This window comes from Leiobunum rupestre, chromosome 5 (genome assembly GCF_980474605.1).
Source record: "Leiobunum rupestre chromosome 5, qqLeiRupe1.1.hap1, whole genome shotgun sequence".
NCBI lineage: Eukaryota > Metazoa > Arthropoda > Arachnida > Opiliones > Sclerosomatidae > Leiobunum > Leiobunum rupestre.
The window spans coordinates 19,380,403-19,405,724 of record NC_143388.1 but is presented as its reverse complement, the minus strand read 5'-3'; the positions used below and the strand labels follow the sequence as shown (position 1 = coordinate 19,405,724).

The window sequence follows — 25,322 nt, the reverse complement described above, 5'->3', positions numbered from 1 at the left end:
CTTTGTAGTGTTTGACGCCATCTTCGTTTTGACTCTTGACAACGTTTAACATAGTGTTGGCATCGATACCGATCATTTAACCGATATTTGAAAATCAAATATCGTTACCGTTACTAATATCTAACCGATACCATTATCTAACCGAATATTACATCAATATCTAACCGATTAAATCCAATACGTTCATCTAACCGATTATTACAAATACCGATTATAACCGATGTCAATATCTAAGCGATAATTATTAACCTTACCGATTATAACCGAAACCGATATCTAACTGATTATTACCCATACCGATTATAACCTATCGATATTTTACCGATAATTATTACCAATAGCGATTATAACCGATTCCAATAATTAACCGATTATAACCGATACAAATCAATTATCCTAAAGTCGTGGACGCCGAAAGTACAGTTTTAGCGGCTGATGGGTGCAGTGCCATAGAGACAGATATTGCCCCCTGCCCCCTTCGCAAAGATCGAAAATGGCACCTAGGAAGGAATTTTCGCGAAGGTTGTTCGATTGGAGGGAAGGAAGTGAACGTTTGCCCACTCAAGTCAAGGGGGTCAAAAACTTCACAAAAACAACATAACTCTACTTCAGTAGGACTTTCAAACTTATTTATTGTGGTTTTTGAAAATTGTACTTGTTCTCAGTAGGGTGGAGTGAAAATGACTCATTTCAATTAACTAGATAAGTCAAAAGGTGCCAATACTTTTATAGAACACTGTGTAAATTTTTTTTTAAATGTTCCACAATTTGTTCCCTTCTCAACTTTTTATTTTACAGTGTATATCACTATAACAATATAACCATTAACCATATAAAAATGGTTTCGGTTACCGTTATTACGTCAGTCTATTGATGTATTCACTATTCAATTTTCACGATGTTGGTTGTTGAAATTTACAACGAATGTTTACTATTAACGGATTTTTTGTACATTTCCAATATACTAGCTTATAGAAATTTTAAAATCATTTTTTTCACTCAGGACACGTCCTTAGTGCGTATTTCTATTTTGTTGGTAATTTCTAAAGCGTTACCCATTAAGTCGATTTTCAAAATATAGCTGAGGAAATCTGCGTAAAAATGGTGTATTTCAAAGAATAGAACATCCATAAGTGCTTTATTAACATAATCAACGAGATATAGTAAAATCACTAGTTAAAATGGTTGGTATAAAACTATAACTGTTAAATGACAAGGTTTTTTTTATCTTAAATCCACTATTTAGCCAAACAACTAGGTTGGTAAGTTTGTCAGATAATCCTATTTTGAGCCTCCCTGCTTCATGAAAAATCGGGCCACCAATGTGAACAACCAAGAAAGTAATAATTTATAGAATAGTATATTATGATCGAGTGCACGATATCGAAATTAGTGATAGGGCAATTAAAAAGAAGTGTACAAAATTACAAATCTTCGTTCACTCAAGCTTTGCTTCACAGTCGGAGCAATGAAACTCGAAACGAAAAGGGCCCGCTAACTTCAAGCCCCCCTTCCGCCTCAAATGCGGGGTCTTCTTCACCGCCGCTATACCGTGGCCTCGGTGACTGTTTATCTGGGTCCGCAACACGTTTGGTAAATTTAAAATGACGTCAAGCAAAACGAAATACCTGGCTTTGGAAATTTCAATTAAGAATTCCCGAGTGCACGTGTTACATAAGGCTGGAATATTACTTAATAGTTCTAAATACTTTTAACTTACTTTTTCAGTACTTTATTTGTAATAATAAATAGATTTAAAATAAAAATCTGTTTATTTTAAACAAGGATTTTAAGACTCGCTAGAATTTGGCTCTCAACTAACGAAATAGTTGGAACGGTGTATCCGATTGCAATAAGAGACCTATGAACTTTATCTGTGGTTAATCGTATTTTGTCGATGAATAATACGACGCGGCTAAACATTTTCAAATGGTTAAGTTTTATTATTCTTTTAAGTTAAGATGTGCAATGTAGAAAATATTATTTTATAAAAAATATAGACTTATCTGATCGATAAGGTATTTTTGGCATGGCTTTCTCGGATGAAAGACGATAAGTTAAAAGCGAGGTTTTTTATCCGTAAATACGTACCTGTTGTTATTTCAATAGTCATATTATTTATAGATAATTGAACTCAAAGGGCGTTTATCCAAACGGATTAAAGGGTCAGTCCATGTCAAATCGAGAGGTTGGGAGGTACTACCTCACCGATTTGTACATCAAATTTTGTGCGTAAGTAGCCTTGAAATAATGACCATTTCCAAAATTTTGGTCCTCTATCGATAAAATTGGCCATTTTATGAACAATTGACATTTCTATAAATTCATCTACGCTTGCGGAACTTGTTTTTATGTTGCTCCTACGTCACGATGTCCTGGCTTTATTAGAAAAGTTTTGACACGCGCGGTTTGCACGCGCACGTGAAAATCCGAGGTTTCTCGCGCCTTAAGCGCGCGCTCTTAATATTACCGATGTTAAAGCAGTGACGTAGTAGCTAAGTTAAAACAAGAAGGCCACGTTAATTTATAGAAACATCTATTGAAATTTTCCCACACCAAAGGCTCCACCGACCCAAAAATCAACATTTTTGGCCATATCTTCCAGCGAAATACCTTTAATTTATCGCAAATTTGTTTTCTAGGTGTATTTTGGACAAGGAATCGTATTCTTGCTTCAAATATTACCTGCAGATATAGGTTTGGAAGATATTAACGTTTTCGGGGGGTCTAAGAAACCCCCAAAAAAACGGAAATGACGTCACCTTCGATTTTTTTCATTTTTTTATATTGTTTAGCTATTGACCAAAGAAGCATACCTTTAATGTTTCAACAATGAGAAATGTTTGGTTAAAAATTTATAAGAAAAATTCTAGTTCGAATTGAATTTTTGATTCTGTTGATAATAGAGATAACTTGTGAATGACCTTGAAAAAGGTGTTCAAGGTCATCAAAATTTACTTTATCGCTAGGCCATTTAAATGGTTAATGTGCCCTGAAAGTTTGAATTATATGGCACTTTTAGTTTCAGACTTATTATACCTGAAGTGTTTGGTCATAGACATTATTCATTTAGAGTTAATATAATTTCGAAATAAACTCTTTACATTGAACATTGTTCAATTTATGTTAAACAGACATGGTCCAAGAAGACGCACTTAAGGGTCAATAATTCTAAAGCTAATAATGTCAAGTAAATGAAACATTCAGGGCACATTAACCATTTAAAAGCCTCAGCGATAATGTAAATTTTGATGACCTTCAACACCTTTTTCAAGGTCATTCACAAATTATCTCTATTATCAACAGAATCAAAAATTCAATTCGAACTAGAATTTTTCTTATAAATTTTTAACCAATCATTTCTAATAATTGAAACATTAAATTTGTGCTTCTTTGGTCAATAGCTAAACAATATAAAAAAATGAAAAAAATCGAAGGTGACGTCATTTCCGTTTTGGGGGGTTTCTTAGACGCCCCGAAAACGTTAATATCTTCCAAACCAATATCTGCAGGTAATTTTTGAAGCAAGAATACGATTCCTTGTCCAAAATACACCTAGAAAACAAATTTGCGATAAATTAAAGGTATTTCGCTGGAAGATATGGCCAAAGATATTGATTTTTGGGTCGGCGGAGCCTTTGGTGTGGGAAAATTTCAATTGTTCATAAAATGACCAATTTTATCGATAGGGGCCAAAATTTTGGAAATTGTCTTTATTTCAAGGCTACTTACGCACCATAATTTGATATACAAATCGGTGAGGTAGTGCCTCCCAACCTCTCGATTTGACATAGACCCTAAACTATTTTAAAGAACCTAAAAATGTTGCAATTTTAAAAATATATTCGTTTGTTCGTTGGCCGAAATTAAAGATAGAGGTACTTTGTTTATCGGATAACCATCCGTGAATAAATTGTCAAAAATTAAACGAATAACTCATGATTATTATTAACAGATTCCGAGCTCTAGCTACATTCAATTAAGTTTAAGTAAAAGTAAATTATGTGCCTTAAAAAAAAACCCTTCAGCAAAGAGACGAAGAAGAGGCTCGGCTTCAATTAGACCCGCAGAAGGCTAAAAAAATTTACAACTTAACCTCAACTAAGTCTCGTCTCAAGAAAAATTTAAGGTTTCGGAAATTTTTTGGCACAAATCTTGTATTAGGCTCAATATTTCATGATTTCAATTCAGGCTCAATATTTCATGATTTCAATTCAGGCTCAAAAGTTTTTACATGTTTGTGGTAGACTGCGCTCAAGTTTATTATTTAAGACAAAATAGGAATTTTTCGTCTCAGGATCGTGGTTTTTCACAAACATTTTAAGTACTTGGTATCAAACTAGCATTTGGTATCCACTTTGCGTCCAGCCGGGGCAGCTTTGCTCGAAATAATCAAAAAGGAAAGAAATTGCAACTGGCGTTGCTAAACTTTTCATAAGAAAATAAAGGTACGTTTGAGCGTTTGGGTGGAAAATATTAAGGTTTAATAAAGGACTCACCCACCATAAAACACCATTTATTTGGCTAAATATTTTCTGATGTGATAAAATTATTATGGCAAGCCAGTTTTTTGGGATCCATAAGTTTTTGATGTTCTTGGGGGACCAGGTTGCCTGATCAATTAACAAAATAACTCCCGGAAAAACGGGATTTGGGCCTTATTGGATTAAAATCCAATTTAAATAGAAATTATTTTGGTATAATCATCAACCTTAAGAGTTTAAACCTTCTGGTAGTGGTAGGTATGGATCTAGATAATTGCGGGGTATGCTTCTAGTAAACGGCTCACCCTCAACGGTAAAACGCACTTTAATTCTAAAAGGGTAACGCTATTGGAGAAATAACATCTGGGACTTTAACGTCTGTGGTTTATTGACGATTGCGCTTCAACGCCTTTCATCCTTGATGTACGAGATAATCTGGACGCAAAGCATCAAATCAAATAAATTGTTTGAGGAATTCCTGTCGCTTGACATTCTCAAATTGTTGAACGTGGGCGTCGGTCAATCGGTGGACAAACCAAAGCTTGTCCTCAAACTGAAGGAGGAAATTTGGAACCCTCTTCGTAAGGTTAAGTAATTTTTTTACTGCTAATCATTTTCAGTTATTTAAATGTGTATTAGAAACAGTTACTATAAAAGCGGTCATTACTTTATTTTACTATGTCTTCTTTGCATGTGTTAAGCATAAATGAAAAAATTCTTAAGGAAGCAATACTTTGAGTTTTAACGGTCAGGAAATATAACTACGTAAATTTACAATTTGGTTCGCCAGTTTTATTGTGAAGTTAATTTTCGTGGTCTCGTATCTCCGAAGGGAGGCTATTTTGGACTCACATACATTTGACATTTATAACTCGTTGGGACACATAAAACAAATCCTGTTATTTGCGAAACACATTTTGTTAGACCCTGTATATTGGTACGCGCAAAGAAAATACCGAAACTTGAGTAACTTGATTTTTAAATCTTAAAATTTAGTTGTTTACTTTTGACGGCTACCAATATACAATTTAAAGTTTTAAAAATGATTGAATATTGTCTATTTTCGTTAAACATAAAAATAAATATTAAACTTAGGTTTTGGAGAGGAGCCACAGGTTCTTATTATAATATTAATAGATAAAGAGTCTGTTGATGGTATTTCTTTCGTATTTTGTTCCAGCAAGAACTGCATGTGTATATTTTTCAAAATTTGTTCAGCTTTGCGGTGAGGTAATGAGGCTGTGGGCCTACCAAATTTAATTTTCATTTATTATCCTTTTAAACGCAACTGGTTTATTTGTTTGAAACTGTTAATTGAAGATTTCATTTTGTCGACACGATTTGTAAAATATTTCCCAATGATCCTCATACTCGAAGGATAATCAAACCGGCCAGGGTTTCAATGGTTCTCTTCAAGTTGCGACACTATTGAAGCGCACGCCGGTAACGTTTTTCCTGCAGCCCCCAGTAGTGGCGCCAGCAACAGGTCAGGGTAGGCCTTGGCCTACTTGAAATTCGATTAGGGGCCTCCGAAAGTCGTCTTAAGGGGCCTCAAAAATTAAATATATGGGCCTCCAAATTATTTATTATCAGAAAATTCTGTTATCTGTATGCGAAATAATTTATTTATTTATAAATTTTTCAATATTCAATGCGAGTGATTCGCTTAATGACACTACTGTTTTTCTTCTTTTCAAACGTACGAGTAGCTATTCTAGGACAGTAGTTTATTTTAAATTTAAATTTTTGGCAGCGCTACTAAATCCAAATTGTATCTTTAATTTTATCTTTACAAGTAAATGGTTCTTAAACTTACTTTACTTACAAGGATACGACCCGAGGTGATAATCACCGATTTTGTTCAAAGTCAGGTATAATGTACACATCACATCCATCTAACTTGGAAATCCTGCAAGGGAAAAGATGCGACGGGCTTTAGTTTTGCCATAGCAACCGAAAACGTTTTGACAACATGATTTGGAATTATTTCCATTGAAAATAACATGGGAAACTGAAGGATTTTAAGGGTCCCCCAATTGACCAAATTGCATTTAAACTTGATTAAATTTAATTTTTAAAATCAATTTAAATATATGACTTAAGTAATCCAAGACTAGTGTAAAATTTAGTTCTAGTTATTATTTAGAAACTAACACAACGATTTTTTGTACACTATAAAACTCTTTTCATTTCCCTTAAAGAGGTGCGTAACATTTTTCGGCGATGGCGATTACGCTGCCGTTCTCAAACGCGTATAACAAATAGAGATTAAAAGAGTTATATGGTGTACAAAAAATCGTTGTGTTTGTTTCTTCATAATTAAGCACCCGCTAAACACCAATTTGAAAATTACTATGCGCACCATAATGCACTCTTCATGTACCAACTTGCTCCACCAAAAGTTTATGTTGCACCATCAAGGGGGGGACGGAAGTTGAAAAGCAAAAAGGGGTGCTAAGTTTACATTAAGTTAGCACCCCCTTCTCCCAAAATGAAAAATGTATACTTGCCACGGCATGCACCATCGTGCACCACAGATATTTTTCATTGCAGCATGCTCCTTCAAAAGATATAGGAACTCGTCATAAACATATGGGGGTTGCTAAGTTAACGGTAGCACCCCCCCCCCTCTCAATATCGATACTTTTAACGTGCCAAACAGATTGCACCGGCTATGCACTATCGTTCACCACAGAGATTTTGCATTCCACCGTGTTCATTTTTAAAATAAAAAATGTTTCCGTAAAATCGAAATATTTCACTATAGGCCGAGGGGCTGCTAAGTTAACGGTAGCACCCCGCCCCCCTCTGGATATCGATACTTTTAACGTGCCTAACAGAAATCACCGGCTACGCACTATCGTTCAACACAGAGATTTTGCATTGCACCGTGTTAATTTTTAAAATAAAAAATGTTTCCGTAAATTCGGTATATTTAAATAATAAATTGACGTGATACTAGAGCTCCATAAGTACTAGTATAATAATACTAATAATAATCAGCTAGGCTAATACCCAAGGCACCACCTTAGGCCTAAGTCATCGAGAGACTTTTAAAGCCTTTAATTCAGGTGGCCGGGTTATAATGCGTAGGAGGGTGGTGGCAAGCCCTGCATGCCACGCGTTCGAGCCAACAGCTCCCTAAACTAACTATTACCGTTAACCTCAACAAGTTTTTGTGGAAGGGGAAACCGATGATCTCGGGGGAAAACCCCTTAAACCAGTGGGGAGAGAACTTGCAAACTCAACGCGGAAGGAGTTGTTCCGAGTGTTCACCCAGTGCCACAAGCTGGGATCGAACCCGGCTCTTCTTGCTGCGAGGTGAAAGTGCTAACCACTCCGCCTACTCTACCTAGCGGTGGTGGAAGAAGCTACTCGAGGAAGTTAGTGCAAACGCTTTATTCTTATATTTTTCGGCGCCATCTATTTACTTACGGTACGGGGGTGTTTGTCCTCTGCGCCATTTAACTAGACCCGTTTTAGTCGCGAATAAACGATTTTATCAGGTTGTTGTGAGGACAGGAAGTCCACGAAACAAGAACGCGTGTAGGGGGAGTGGGAGGGAACGAAACCAGAGGGGGTTGGGGATTTCCCTACTAACTGCAACGATCTTGTTAGTTTTTAGTTCCACATCGAGATATATATATCGAAGTGGGACTATTGCTATGGACGGATTGTCGTTAAGTGTTTGTTGTTGTTTGTCGTGGAAAGCAACGACACGGTAGATGGAGCTGCGAAAAATAATTTATCAATATAATTTATACTATTGGCCTCACCGAGACTCAAACACAGATAGCTGCGGGCCGCGTAATCTCCAAAATCTGACGCATCAACCAACCAAGCTACGCCGTCCAATGCGTCATTATAGCTTAAACTTTTACCATTGAACACTTTTTGTTTTTTGCCCGCCCTATAGGGGGCCGCATTTCTTCTATTGGGGCGGAACGAAATTTTGCGTTTACTCAATAGCGGTACAAGTAGATTGTTAACAAGTAGTGCCCGTAAAGGCGGGAGAGATAGATCCGTTAGACATTGCAGCAGAGAGCATATAATATTATATGCTCTCTGATTGCAGAGAGGTCTACGGGTAACCTAAGGTTAGGTAAGGTTAGGTAAGGTTAGGTTAGGTTAGGTTCACGTTAGTGTAACTATTTTCTTATATTAACAATATTTAAAAAAACAACCAATTCTTGATGTTCGAAAAACGGACAAACGATTATTCGAGCAAATTAAACTAGCCAGTAAAGTTAACATAAATGGAACGACTAAATCACCAACAAAAGTTGTGATAAATTTTTCGGGCCAGTGAAATAAGTTTTCGGGCATACGATCCTGTTTTCCGGCATTCGGACAAATGATCATTCAATTATTTGTTAGGACGAATTAGACTCGAACAAATGTACCCAAAACGAAAAATAAAGTGATTTTAAAATACCAATCGGAAGTTTATCACCACGATTCAGTTACCGGGAAAGGTTTTGATGTTCGGACGAATATAAGTGTGGATTTGGGAGAAATTACGTCTCCCACCGCTTTATGTACGTGCGTGATGAAAAACTATTATAACCTTCATGACCTTTTGGCAAGTGCTAATGAGGGCGAGAATGATGAATCGTCGGAAAAATCATCCATAGAAGTTTCTGCGATGTCGGAAAGTCCCAATTGATAGCTCATCTAGTAGCATGGGTGAGCGTATAACGTTTGATATTTTAATAAACAAGGAATACCCCAGTTGAAAAAATATATAATTGCAACGAAAAAAGTAAAAACACGTCAATCCGAAAATACACCGTATTTCAGCCCGGCGCTTGGACACATATTATGCATGAATATGTTTTAAAAGCAAGCAAATGCTCCTGCGTACTAGCTTTCAAATATGCCAAAATCTTAAAATCAGGGAAATATTTTTCAAGTATTAGTTTCCCATATATAATGGTATCATTGAATCTTAACCAAGCCTAGGAGAAGGAGTAGTAGTCCAATGCTATTTAAAATGCGTATTTAAATCGGAACACTCCTCGCATCCAAAAAGGAATCTTTTGGGGATAAAGAGAAAAAAAGCGGTAGAAGACATGATGGAAAAGAAGATGGCTCCAAGTCTAGTCAGGAGGCTGCAAGCGCACAAATCAATGAAGTTCGGGGAGTCCGAAATATCCGACTTACCATCCGCAAACGTTTTAAGGGTTGCAAAGAGTCAAGCGATGAAGAAAACCTATTTAGACGACGACCCATTTCGAGCTGTCTGTAAAATGATAGATATTGTTCCGTTTCAAGGAGTGATTCGTGAGTTGGCGTTTTATAAATTTCGCGTAATTTACTGGTTTCCAACGCAAATGCACGTGTATCGTTCATATTACTAAAAGTTTCCGAACGACGCTAAACTAAGTATTGACGCAACTGGGAGTTTAGTACGCAAATTAGAGATAAATAAAAACAAAAGCGCAAATATTTTCCTGTATGAAGCTATGGTAAATTACTCTCAAATGAAACAACAATATGTGTTTACGCAAATATTGTCGGAAGCGCTTGACTCTAATTCCATTTTTCACTGGTTATTGCTACGGTGGGATTCGGGAGCCCCCGTGCCGAAAAAAAAAATTTTGACAGATATGTCAAACGCGCTTTTGAACGCAGTTGCCAGAGCTTTTACGACTTGTACGTCACTCGCGGATTATATCCATCGAGTGGCAAATGCCATTTTCAATGACAAAATACAAGACGTTCGCAAGTGTTATATACGGTGTGATGTCGCGCACACTGTTAAACTAATTTCGCGATGGAAGTGTTTGCAACTAAAAAATATAACCGGCGGAAAAAGAACGCGACAAATTTATTTACGCGCTATGGGCCAAGCGCTGCAAAGCGAATCCATTGAAGAGTTGAAGCGCTCTTTCCTGGCCATAGTAACCGGCCCTCAAGGGGTCGGAGTGTGCAATAACTGGTGGCTTTACCGGGGAGTCGGGGTCCGGCTCTTGTAACCCGTAAGGGCGGTGGCGCACTGGGAGATGTTTGCTCCGTCCAAAGGGTCCTATCTCCGACCTCCGACTTCGGTCAGGTGTGGGCTGGATACTGGGCTTCGGCCCAGGCTAATGGAGAGGGGCCGGGAAAACTGGCCGCCTCGGCGGATTGAGTAGCCTGCTGTGGGGCTGCGGGCCTCCGTATGAGGGCACGGCGGACCCATCTCCCGGCCTTTTGGGCTCCCACCGGGATCTCCGGTGCCAGCTGTGCCGGGTTATGCGGGCTGCTGTGTGCCCGCCGTTCCCCTTTAGGAGCTCTCTCCAAAGGGCTTGGCTCCCTGCCTTTGTAGGTGGGGTGTCGGCCGGAGTTGCTAGAGCATCCGTTCTCTATCCCACTGCTGTGTGCGAAGTGGCGGGCTGGTCGTCCCATTGTTGCACCTTCTGCTGGGTTGAGCGGCTTGCGTCGAGGGTGCGACCATCAGTAGTGGGGTTCTGCTACCCATGCTGGTTTTGTCACCTGTCCGGGCTTGTGGACGCTGGCGTCGGGCATTCTGATGATAGGCCTCCGGTGGTGTGGTTCTTTTCTTACCGGTACACCGGGCTATAAATTCTGACAACATGGCCATAGTAACCGTTGTCTTAAGTGAAACTGAAGGTACAAATGACGAAATGGATCTGGAAACAAAATGTGAGACTAGGAAATCGTGGCTGATTGCCAAAACATCCGGAACCACAAGCCAAGAACCTAGATAAGCTGATTTCAACTTTTAACAACGAGGCAACCGGATACCACGACGATTGGGGTTATGATACTGAAACGTTACGGGGCTCTCCATTTGACCAGTGTTTAAAGGACATAATAGAAAATTGTTCGGAGGAACTAAATGATCCCTACGAGAAAGGAAATCGCGGCAACCAACAAGTTCTACCTGAACTCATTAAAGATTTTACAACTAAGTCGCGGTTAATTCCTCTATGGACGGCCCACTTTAAAACGTGGCTCAATTATGCCTAGTAGTGCTCCGGTAGAGAGTAATTTCAATGATTTAAAAAATAGCATTTTCGCAGCATCAGACAGTGCAAACTCATCACGAGGAGAATCGTCTTCGTTACCTCTGACGACCAGATGTATCTATTGTGATGTAAGTGATAATAGTAATACTCAGCTAGGCTAATACCCAAGGCACCACCTTCGGCCTTAGTCATCAAGCGACCTTTGAAGCCATTAATTCAGGTGGCCGGGTTACAATGCGTAGGAGGGTGGGGACAAGCCCTGCATGCCACGCGTTCGAGCGAACAGCTACCTACACTATGGTATTATCATAATTTATCTTCGATAAATATGATAATTAGCCGAGATCCTTAATAGTTCTTTTTATAAAGTAACGTGAACTTCTTGTTTAAATGTTGCTCTTACGTCACAATCTCTTACTTTTAAAAGCCTACGAGCGCGCGTTTCAGTAGCGAGGAGTATAGCTTTTTCTAGCGCGCGTGAAAATCCCGCGTGCGAAGAATATTCTAAAAAAGCTGGATCTTATGACGTAAGAGCAACATTTTAACAAGTTGGGCAAGACCACTTTTTATTTTAAAAAAATCAGCTATTGCGAAGTTGACAGCTAGCAGTCTGGGGAAATACGTTTTCCGCTATGCCTATCGGTGAGTTTTTTTATTAAAATTTTCAGTTTCACGTGATTATACTCGTGGTTTGGAAGTTAAATATCAAATGGCACGTGATTCTACAAGTGTTTATTAAATATCACGTGGTCACTCAAACCATTCACGTGATATTTTCTAATATTAGTGTTTGACGCTATCAATAGAAGTGGGTAAGAGGGGATTTTCACAGGATTTATATGGGGAAATATTCGTCGTCTGCTAGCTAGCTGTCATTCCCGCGTTTTAAAGGCCGGCTAAGCCCAGCGCAGGGTATCTAGACCTTTAAGAAACGGAGTTACGTCATCCTATTGCAGCCAAAAACAGACGTGGCCATGAAAAGTAATTCTATTGCGGGCCGCAGTTTGTGGATAGTTAAAATCTACACGTGGGCATAAAGGGCAACGCAACCTTACGGGCGGAAGTGTAGATGAAGATGTGTCTATTTTAAAAACGAAGTACGAGGGAGGCGAAAAGCAATACGCTTCTTAACCCTACGCCGGTAAGGTCGCGTTGCCCTTTAAGTTTTGACAAGCGCTGCTAATCCTAAATCTTAAACTATAATCCTAAAAGTGTGTCAGTAATCTTAAACTATAATTCTAAAAAGTTGTCAGTAATCTTAAACTATAATCCGCAAAGTTTTTCAGTAATCTTAAACTATAATCCTATAAGTTTGTCAGTAAATTTATTTATTTGTCCGGTTCGTAAAAACCCGAGCTAGAGACGTGGAAATTTAACGCAACGTTCTGGAACCAAACGATTTTCAAATGTTTGAGTTAATAAAAATGGAAAACGTTGGACGTGTTATACTTACAGAAATATGTTATTAAGTTATGTTACTAAAGGGAGCTAACGGTCCGTAGCTTTGGCCATGATGGACATCTTGGTAAAAAAAATTTCAATAGGGAAAAGCATGGATTACGTAACGCTATGTCAAACTGTTAGCTCCATATTTTTTTACTAAGTTATTATTTTTATTGTTAAATTATTATTTATTTTTAAGAAAACTGACTGTGATCTGTGTCATTTTGGGATTTCTCGCGAAAAAAAGTTCAAACCAAATTAGTGAAAATCATGGTAAATATATAAATTTTTAAGTGATACTGTAACATTTAACCTTCGACACTGTACCGAGGGGTATTTCACATATAAAAATACTTAACTGATAAAGTGTTTGTTAAAACAATTCGTTAAAATTAGTTAAAACATTTTTCGAAAGTACCCTCTAAGAATGGCAATATTGATCCGGCAGCACTTTATTCCTCCTTATGATGTCATAAGGAGAAAATAATTAATTGGCTGTTACCAAATAATTGTTTTTAAAAGAAATGTTAGGGCTTTTTCCGAAGCAGGCTTTTAGTTGAGCTTCGAGAGGTGTTACTTTCTCGGACCTTTTGCGTCTTTTCCAAAACAAGACAGGTAGTCTCATTGTCTTTTGACATTATCTAGCGAAACACCGACAAACTAAAGTACCATAATTCGTGTTGAAAATACGTTAAATAGTTCCAATTCATTAACAAAAAAACAGGTTTCTGACAATGTATTCATCCGCGATTTATCGCTAAAAACTTCCATAAGCGAAAGGTAGAAAGGGCTTCTTTCTCCCCACCTCTCTACAGAGATAAACGTACGAGTGATGACGTAAAAAACAACCTTTAAACAAGATGTCAAGGACCAATAGTTTTATGAAAAATTAATAATTATTATGCTATAGCCAGGGAGTACAGAACGGGAGTCGTTTTGACAGATCTTTTAGGGTTCTCAACCAAGACGCCAGAGAATCGAGGTGGGGTGGGTTGAAAGGGGGTGGAAAGGTTGGCAAAATACGGGACAAGATACGGCTTTTTGCGCCATCTACCTAATTTTTGTGGCTTTGCTGTTTATGGAGGAAGTACATGCTGCCGTCTTTCATTAGATAACGTAGATCCTAATTGTAAATATTTAAATTATCTTAAGTTTCTTAAGTAAAGCGTATCATTTTTAGGATATTATACAACTGAAATCATAGTACTAAATCAATGTAAATATAATTTTGTATCATATTTCAAACCTTAAGCCTTTGCAATGATTGGCTAATATATTTCCCATTTATGCCTTTAACATGGCCTTTTTAAACACATTCCCTAAAATAGAATAATAAATTGTATAAAATGATATAAAATAATTATAAGATCTGTTAAAATAATTACAATGTTTTTTCTTTTAACTTTTGAAAGTCGATTTATGTAACAATGGTCCATGCTTATTTTCACCACGTGTGTCAAATTTGAATTTCTCAACAAAAACCGCATGGTCGCTGTTAATAGATGGCGTTAAATAGTCGAGGTGTCCCGTATTTTGCAGAGGTGCCGGCTGAAGTGTAGCTCATTGCAGCAGAACCAAAAAACCCCCCTCTTTTCATCTCCCGTTCTGTACTCCCTGCTATAGCAAAATAGCATAGCCATAATAATTGCCTCATTCCCGCAACCAACCATTTCAGTCTACCAAATTTGAAATATTATTATATGTCAAAAATAATACTGGTGTGGGCGAAAACACTCCATTTGTTTTCAAACTGCGGTGCAATACTGGCATGGTCAGAAAGAGGTGGTTACTATCTTTCAACTGACGTCTCAATTATATTTGTATCAAATGTTCTTGATAAGTATCGGGCGTTTCGCGGAGACCAATAAGCACTATCATTCTCCACCACCGCCAACATCAGCAGTTAAAATAAAAGCATCAGTTCCCCTTTGTTCAATAGGGAATGAGACTAAAAATATATTTAAGGAATCAGAATTTCGCCATCTACGTATGACAAATCGATTTATAATGTTGTTTACTTAAAATAATTTGAAATTATAACTTTAACGCCATACATTTTTCATTTCAGATACAATTATGCACCCATCGTGTGAAGAATGCGCCGTTAAAAACTTCCCTGATGACGTATATAAATGCAAATATTGCAATGTATGTTTACCACTTTTGAAACTTTTGGTACCGTGTCAATAACATTAATACTGCTTTTAGATTAACGTCCATCGTTTTCCCGAGTGCTCTTTAACAATAGAAGGAGGGTATGACGATTATGAGCCATTAAGAATGTGCGTAATATGCTCGAAAAAAACAGTTGCGGAGAGAACCAACGCGGAAGAGATGAGTGAGGTGGAAAACTGGATGTTTATGAGGAGAGAAGTTCCTAAGAAACCTAGATGTCGCAAATCATATTTAGATCAGTACCCAGAAATGGGGAGAAAAGATTTTGCCAAAAGCCACGTGGTAAGGATTATCGGCCTCTTAAAAAATGCCAAACTCAAATCTTTGCAAACCGTGACAATTAAGAAATCGCGATATTCTATATCTAACACGCGCGCTTTCGACGTTTTTATCCAGTCGTTGTGTATCTCGTATTGTGACTCTAAGGCCATGAAAGCGCTAATAGATGAAAGTGAATTGGCCATATTCACTTTCGTTAAAAATATGATGGATTAAGGGGTCACTTTTGCGCTCTACAGAGAAAGAACAAAAATTTTAATTTCAATTTTTCCGGAAGTAGAAGGCTACAAATTTAACCTTAAAAGAATTCGATGTGAAGTTTCAATAGGAGAACTCGTAAAATTAACCGACATTGGCAGTACGGGAAGCTATGAAATCAATTCGTGTGATAATGACGCTTGCCCGCGGAAGCCAAGTGCAATTTATAGACCAATAACGTCAATAGATTAGCCAACACTGTCTAATGACGTTCTAGAAGACAAAGTAAAAGAGTATTTTAGCTATATCAAATACGTATTCTGTCAGGGACCTCCACCTAAGGGTTGTGATAAGGGCAACAGAAATTTTAAAGTTACGCAGTCCCAAAACTACCTTTTCGTCGAGCCCACGAACTTTGCATTGCGATTAGACTGTGAAACGAGTGCTAATACGCAATTGCGCGACATTCGAAAAGCCTTTAAGCTAGAAGATGGTGTAAATTTTCAATTGCGTGCAGTTCTAGCTTTCGAGGCGATAATGTTCAATCTCCCATTGCCATTATATTTCTTACGGTTATCGTTCAAATGGAAAATTTTAAATATACGACGACCTTCAAAAAGAAGGTTTACGTCCATTTGTTTCATTATATAATTTAAAAAATCTCGTCGAAACATATAATACAAATATCTATAATTTCATTTCTATTCGTTTTTGCGTAACCTTTTTATTTTTTATAAATAAATATACAAATTTTTAATCACAAAGTATCTATTATTTGGAAATTACTCTTACAAAATTATAGCTGAATGGCAATGAAAAATCTCTGTGGTGCACGATAGTGCATAGCGGGTGCAATCTGTTAGGCACGTTAAAAGTATCGATATCCAGAGTGGGGGTGCTACCGTTAACTTAGCAGCCCCTCGGCCTAAAGTGAAATATTTAGATTTTACGTAAACATTTTTATTTTAAAAATTACCACGGTGCAATGCAAAATCTCTGTGGTGAACGACAGTGCAAAGCAGGTGTAATCTGTTAGGCACGTTAAAAGTATCGATATCGAGAGGGGGGTGCTACCGTTAACTTAGCACCCGCCATATTTTTATGACGAGTTCCTATATCTTTTGAAGGAGCTTGGTGCAATGGAAAATATCTGTGGTGTACGATGGTGCATGATGGGTGCATTACGTGGCCAGTATCAATTTTTGGGAGGGGGGTGCTAACTTAATGTTAGCTTAGCACCCCTTTTTGCTTTTCAATTTCCGTCCCCCCCTTGATGGTGCAACAGAAACTTTTGGTGGAGCAAGTTGGTGCATGAAGAGTGCATTGTGGTGTGCATATTAATTTTCAAATTGGTGTATAGGGGGTGCTAAGTTAATGGACCCCTAAGGAATTACTAGAACCAATTTAAATGAATTTTTAAAGGTTTCACATCGGGGATTAAAATCCTTCAGATTCCCATGTTATTTTCAATGGAAAAATCCCAAATCATGTTGTCAAAAACGTTTTCGGTTGCCATGGCAAAACGAAAGCCCGTCGCAACTTTTCCCTTGCAGGTTTTTTATGGTAAATGGATGTGTACACTATACCCGAGTTTGAACAAAATCGGTGTTTATCACCTCGGGTCGTCTCCTTGTTAGTGTACCTATGTACATTCATTTTCGTAAAGTTGTAAGATTTGAAGGAATGAATGTAAATTGATAGACTGGAATTCCGTTGTAGAAATAAGTAAATATCCACTCATTTGTTACGTTTTATTAGTTCTAATTTTTTCGTCGCGTACCCATTTTACCCAAACATTGCACTACTTGCTTCAATAAATTATCCACGTGGTCGGATTTGAAAAATTTGTGGTGAGGGGGCCTCCAAAACGTTGGGGGCCTCCAAATCGTTGGCCTACCTCCCCAAAACTCCTGGCGCCGCTACTGCCAGCCCCCTCATTAAAAGGAAAAATTTGAACCTGCCCCTGTAGCAAATTAGAGTCGGGCCGACGTCGGCAAAAGGTACTAAACACTAAAGTCGGCCGACCTTTGGATTTAGGGTCGAAATGTCCTAGGGGTAAAAGGGTCGGCCGCCTACAAAACGTCGACTCTTTACCGCCTTTTAATAGACCTAAGAAACGACTCCGAAACGACGTCATCTCGACTTAGAATATACTGTATAATTACGTCGAAACGACTTACTTTTTGATATTTCAAGTGACTGAAAATGACCAAATAAAACGGTAAATATAGCTATATACATGTATGTAGTTGGTCAAGTCCCATGAACGGGAATGAAACAATGAGTTTATTTCCGTCAATCGGAAAGCTCTTGAATCTAGAGTACAGAGTTCCAGAGTTTCTTGGGGCATAGTAAAAGTAATGATTAAATCTTCATTAATAATATCTTATAGCCTAACATATTTAGCTATACGAATGTAACCTACTTGAGCTGAGAGATTTTTAATAAGGAAAGATTATCAGATTGAATATATAATATTTTTCGAAAAAATATAATTCAGAAAGGAAGTTATTTTAAAAATATTTCAATTTGTTTAATTAAATCGCCAAAGTTTTACAGTTTTGAGCGATTAATTGCCAAAGTGCGACCTTAAATCGATTCTTTGTGCTACAGGAGTAATAATTAAATGTAAGGTCTATTTTAAGTCGGATAATGGTCGGCATACCGACCCTAAATAGTCCCAAAAAAGGATTTACGGTTTTAGTGTCGAAAAACGTTCGGAGGTTTTCAGGTCTGCATTAGGTCATCAACTATAAAGCGACGTTTCGACCGTACCCCGACCCTAAAACGACTTCATGTGCTACAGGGGGGGGGGGGGGGTGGCCTCTGCTCGTCTCAAGCTAATCCCTTTTGGTTATAACCGACGATTATTTTGGGTGGCTAGTTGATAGATTACGAAAAGCAGTCTAGACGTCTGAACAACGTCAGGAGTATCTTCTGGCTCGTGAACAAACAATTATTTAAAGCTGATTAAACGTGCTTTCAGTTAGACGGATTATTAAAACAATTTTTTTTTCTTAACCAGCATACAGGATGAGCAAATATTTTGATTAATAATTAAGAAAACCCGCCATTTGTGTTTCTGCAAGCATTTATTAAATATTATTTCTCGTCAAGATTAACGGTTTAGCGAAATAGCCTATCATTTCAAATATTCTCGTATTAGGCTTAGTCGTGTTTAAAATGGTGTAGAATCCTAAAAAGATCATTATTTTCGAGACAAAGAAAGAGTCCAAAACGATACCGTGACTCTCGACATAGTTGTTCAAACGAGTAGGAGGCTTATCGTATCACCTTATCCCTTAGAAAAATCGTTTTCAAGTGCCTATCGAAAGTAGTTTAAACGTTCCAGCGGGTCTTGGAATGGCATCAGAAGTTTATTATAATTTTATCATTGGCGCAAAACACTTTAATTTGGCAGATACTAAGGCATGAAATCTTACCTTCAATCTCACATTTCGAATTATTGAGTATCCAATTCCCAGTCTCTAAGTTACATTCAGCAGTTTTGCCGCCTACCAAATGAAATCCTCTTAGGCATTTAAGTTTAAAAGTATTGTGAAATCCTTTTGAGACACGAATTCCGTGGTAAATTTCTCCCGGATGTTTCTTTCCTCGATGTATACTCTCCCTCCATTTTTCCATAGCCTGTTCAGGTTTCTCTAGTATTCCAAATGCAAAAATCTCCCACTTCTTTTTCCAATGCGTGCATTTTTCTTTAGGATGAACTAAAAATCATTGTTAAAAACAATTATTGAATCTTTTAGTTTCCCTTAATAATATTATTCTTGAGCGACTAGCTTACTTTAAATGGTGTCTCATTTAATCGAGAGTTCGGAATTTTTCAGGGTATATTTATTGGCAGAGAAACTTATTATTTTTAGAAAAATATTTTTTAACCGATAGGCGTCAGTCAAAACGTTTCATTGGCAAATTTGAACCAAACAAAAAATATTTATTCGACATTAAAGATATCAGCTAGGCTATGCTATTGGTCCGTCGTGAACAAAGCATAGTGATATTATGTTTCAGTGACATTTAACAAAATATTTATCCTGCAGATCTCAGCCTTAGTAAGCATATTATGAATTATATATGAACCATATTAGAAGTATTAGAGTAAAATAACTCTAGGATAAACGTCCGCTGTTCCAGAATGATGATATAATATATAATATATAATATATAATATATAATATATAATATATAATATAATAATGTAATATGTAATATGTAATATAATGTAATATGTAATATAATGTAATAAGTAATATAATGTAATATGTAATATGTAATATTATGTAATAAAATGTAATATGTAATATAATGTAATATGTAATATAATGTAATATGTAATATAATGTAATATGTAATATAATGTAATATGTAATATAATGTAATATGTAATATAATGTAATATGTAATATGTAATATAATGTAATATGTAATATAATGTAATATGTAATATAATGTAATATGTAATATAATGTAATATAATGTAAGATGTAATATAATGTAATATAATGTAAGATGTAATATAATGTAAGATGTAATATAATGTAAGATGTAATATAATGTAAGATGTAATATAATGTAAGATGTAATATAATGTAAGATGTAATATAATGTAAGATGTAATATAATGTAAGATGTAATATAATGTAAGATGTAATATAATGTAATATGTAATATAATGTAATATGTAATATAATGTAATATGTAATATAATGTAATATAATGTAATATGTAATATAATGTAATGTGTAATATAATGTAATATGTAATATAATGTAATATGTAATATAATGTAATATGTAATATAATGTAATATGTAATATAATGTAATATGTAATATAATGTAATATGTAATATAATGTAATATGTAATATAATGTAATATGTAATATAATGTAATATGTAATATAATGTAATATGTAATATAATGTAATATGTAATATAATGTAATATGTAATATAATGTAATATGTAATATAATGTAATATGTAATATAATGTAATATGTAATATAATGTAATATGTAATATAATGTAATATGTAATATAATGTAATATGTAATATAATGTAATATGTAATATAATGTAATATGTAATATAATGTAATATGTAATATAATGTAATATGTAATATAATGTAATATGTAATATAATGTAATATGTAATATAATGTAATATGTAATATAATGTAATATGTAATATAATGTAATATGTAATATAATGTAATATGTAATATAATGTAATATGTAATATAATGTAATATGTAATATAATGTAATATGTAATATAATGTAATATGTAATATAATGTAATATGTAATATAATGTAATATGTAATATAATGTAATATGTAATATAATGTAATATGTAATATAATGTAATATGGAATATAATGTAATATGGAATATAATGTAATATGGAATATAATGTAATATGGAATATAATGTAATATGGAATATAATGTAATATGGAATATAATGTAATATGGAATATAATGTAATATGGAATATAATGTAATATGGAATATAATGTAATATGGAATATAATGTAATATGGAATATAATGTAATATGGAATATAATGTAATATGGAATATAATGTAATATGGAATATAATGTAATATGGAATATAATGTAATATGGAATATAATGTAATATGGAATATAATGTAATATGGAATATAATGTAATATGGAATATAATGTAATATGGAATATAATGTAATATGGAATATAATGTAATATGGAATATAATGTAATATGGAATATAATGTAATATGGAATATAATGTAATATGGAATATAATGTAATATGGAATATAATGTAATATGGAATATAATGTAATATGGAATATAATGTAATATGGAATATAATGTAATATGGAATATAATGTAATATGGAATATAATGTAATATGTAATATAATGTAATATGTAATATAATGTAATATGTAATATAATGTAATATGTAATATGTAATATAATGTAATATGTAATATAATGTAATATGTAATATAATGTAATATGTAATATAATGTAATATGTAATATAATGTAATATGTAATATAATGTAATATAATGTAAGATGTAATATAATGTAATATAATGTAAGATGTAATATAATGTAAGATGTAATATAATGTAAGATGTAATATAATGTAAGATGTAATATAATGTAAGATGTAATATAATGTAAGATGTAATATAATGTAAGATGTAATATAATGTAAGATGTAATATAATGTAAGATGTAATATAATGTAAGATGTAATATAATGTAAGATGTAATATAATGTAATATGTAATATAATGTAATATGTAATATAATGTAATATGTAATATAATGTAATATGTAATATAATGTAATATGTAATATAATGTAATATAATGTAATATGTAATATAATGTAATGTGTAATATAATGTAATGTGTAATATAATGTAATGTGTAATATAATGTAATATGTAATATAATGTAATATGTAATATAATGTAATATGTAATATAATGTAATATGTAATATAATGTAATATGTAATATAATGTAATATGTAATATAATGTAATATGTAATATAATGTAATATGTAATATAATGTAATATGTAATATAATGTAATATGTAATATAATGTAATATGTAATATAATGTAATATGTAATATAATGTAATATGTAATATAATGTAATATGTAATATAATGTAATATGTAATATAATGTAATATGTAATATAATGTAATATGTAATATAATGTAATATGTAATATAATGTAATATGTAATATAATGTAATATGTAATATAATGTAATATGTAATATAATGTAATATGTAATATAATGTAATATGTAATATAATGTAATATGTAATATAATGTAATATGTAATATAATGTAATATGTAATATAATGTAATATGTAATATAATGTAATATGTAATATAATGTAATATGTAATATAATGTAATATGTAATATAATGTAATATGGAATATAATGTAATATGGAATATAATGTAATATGGAATATAATGTAATATGGAATATAATGTAATATGGAATATAATGTAATATGGAATATAATGTAATATGGAATATAATGTAATATGGAATATAATGTAATATGGAATATAATGTAATATGGAATATAATGTAATATGGAATATAATGTAATATGGAATATAATGTAATATGGAATATAATGAAATATGGAATATAATGTAATATGGAATATAATGTAATATGGAATATAATGTAATATGGAATATAATGTAATATGTAATATAATGTAATATGTAATATAATGTAATATGTAATATAATGTAATATGTAATATAATGTAATATGAAATATAATGTAATATGAAATGAAATGAAATGAAATGAAATGAAATGAAATGAAATGAGGTGTTTATTGTGCATTACAACAGAACAAATAGTACCAACAAGGTAATACACAGAATGAAAAAATACAAAAGTTAAAAACTATGAAATTTGAAAAGTGAGTAGTTTAGATAATTTTAAAAATGTGCGAATATTTGCATGAGAGAAGATCTAATTGGTTGTTATACGAGTTACAAGTTTGTTGCATTCTTAAAATGTCGCTAATAGGTTTAGTGCTGGAGAATGTAATTTTTTGACGCGTACAGTGGTTAGGTACGTGAAAATTTAAAAAGGGCGTTAAATTAGGTATGTGTAAGTTGTTGATTTGTTTCCAAATAAAAATGATTTGACGTTTGTCTAAAAATAATTGAATTGTCTCTAGGCCCAGGTAGTTCAGGAGATATGCATAATCGTACGGTTTATTTTTAAGAAAGTTCGTGTGCGCAAGTTCAATAAACTTTCTCTGTACGTTTTCAATTTTGTTGAAAAGATAGCTTGCACAACCGCACCATGAAAGAGCGTCGTAGGTGAGTTTAGTGCGCACTAAGCTGTGGTACAGTGTACGAAAACACGCGATGTTTTTTAGTACTCTAACTAGCCTATGTACACCAAAAATTAGGCGACGTGAACGACCTACGACCCAATAAATTTGTTCCTGGAAGTAGAGGCCACTGTCCAATAGCGATCCAAGATCTTTTAGTGGGTTCGTGCGCGGAACGGGGTCGCGATTCACATTGTATACAAAATAAGTAATATTCGACTTTCTGGTGAAAGAAATAGCCAGGCTTTTAGCGCCGTTGATAAGTAAGTTATTTTGGGAACACCAATTGCGTATATTGTTGAGGTCTGACTGCATGGCTTGACAGTCCTCAATACTCGTTATCATATTAAAAAGTTTGTTGTCATCAGCGAACTGGATCACATTCGAATGTTCTAGGACAGTGGGCAAATCATTGGCGTAGATGTTATACAAGAGGGGCCCCAAGGAACTCCCTTGGGGTACCCCGCAAGTTGTTGTGTAAGACACGTCGGTTAGGCAGCCATTACACTTGATGATGTTTGATCTACCGTCCAGGTAGTTTGCTAACCATAAAGAGGCGGGGCCGACTAGGCCATAATTTTGAAGCTTTTTTATTAGTAAAGGGTGCTAAACGCGGTCAAACGCTTCAGATGAATCGATTGATACAACATCAACCTGGCCTTGACTCAATACTTCCGGCATGACATCATTCAGAAAGGACACGTGATTTGTTTCAACAGATCTCCCCTGAATGAAACCGTGCTGGTGCTCTGTGAGGTTGGGTTTAAACCAGTTGTAAATGACCTTGTGCATGACTGCATCGAAAATTTTGGCAAAGCAACACAGCAGCGATATCGGATGGTAATTCTTTACGTCACCAGAGTAACCGCTCTTGAATACTGGTGACACAACAGTGCATTTCCATAACTCGGGGAAAATGCCAGTGTCGATGGATAATTGAAAAATATGGCGTAATAGAGGCGCTAATATCGCGGAACACCCTTTGATTATAAAGAGCGGAATATTGTCAACGCCAGTAGAGTGAGTCAACTTCATTTTTTTATGGTGTTACTTATCTGCACCTCGTCAATCCGAGTGTTCGAAAGCGTGTCAGTGACGGGTGGTAAGTCGGTAAGCGGATACGAGTCGATGTCAGTGAGGGTATCGGTGGCAATGTTGCTGAAATTTTTCGAAAATTCTTCAGCAATTAACTGTGGGTCCGAAATTAAAGTGGAACCTATCTCCAGGGTGATCAGTGGAGATTTCGGTTTCAACCTTGCATTATCAAAGTTCCAAAGGTGTTTAGGTTTGGATATAGAACTTTCATAAACTGAACTGGCGTGTTCTTTCTGATCACGGGCGATAAATTTCTTAATGTCTTTACGCAGCGACTCGTAAACTGCTCTGTCCTCGGGATCCTTGCTACGTTTGAATTTACGTAGGTAAATAGTCTTTTTTTTAATGGCAGTAACTTGTTCCTTGGAATACCAAAAGGGATATTGGGATGCTCTTCTTGGTCCCGCTTTAGGAATGCAGTTTGCCATAGCTTGCTGGACGTTTTCTCTAAGTATAGTCACACATTTGTTTACATCACGTGATTGGTACAAGGGAGACCAGTCAATTGAGCGTAGGTTGTGGTAAAGCTTTAAATAATCACCTCGTTTGTAGTTAAAAGAGGGATCAGAGTTTAAGGAACCACGGTTAGATACGTTTCCGTGGTAGGAAATTAATAATGGAGGATGGGCCTGGTCGATGTTAACCAATGGCTCTAGAGGGACCGTAGTTGTCACAGATGAGTTATTTATTAGGACTAGGTCTAAAATGTTGCCATGTAAGTTCTGTATATCGTTGACTTGCGATAAATTGCAGTCTGAGCACAAATC

At 34.8% G+C, this 25,322-nt stretch overlaps 1 protein-coding gene across 1 annotated transcript in view; it reads right to left on the bottom strand.

Moving 5' to 3' along the window:
• Positions 1-25,322, bottom strand: part of LOC149943732 (P-selectin-like) — a 50,130-nt gene that overhangs the window by 6,862 nt on the left and 17,946 nt on the right. The window contains exon 9 of the mRNA XM_090175958.1: positions 18,994-19,278. Coding sequence (XP_090032084.1) covers positions 18,994-19,278 — 285 coding nt within the window. The remainder of the gene's footprint in view (positions 1-18,993; positions 19,279-25,322) is intronic.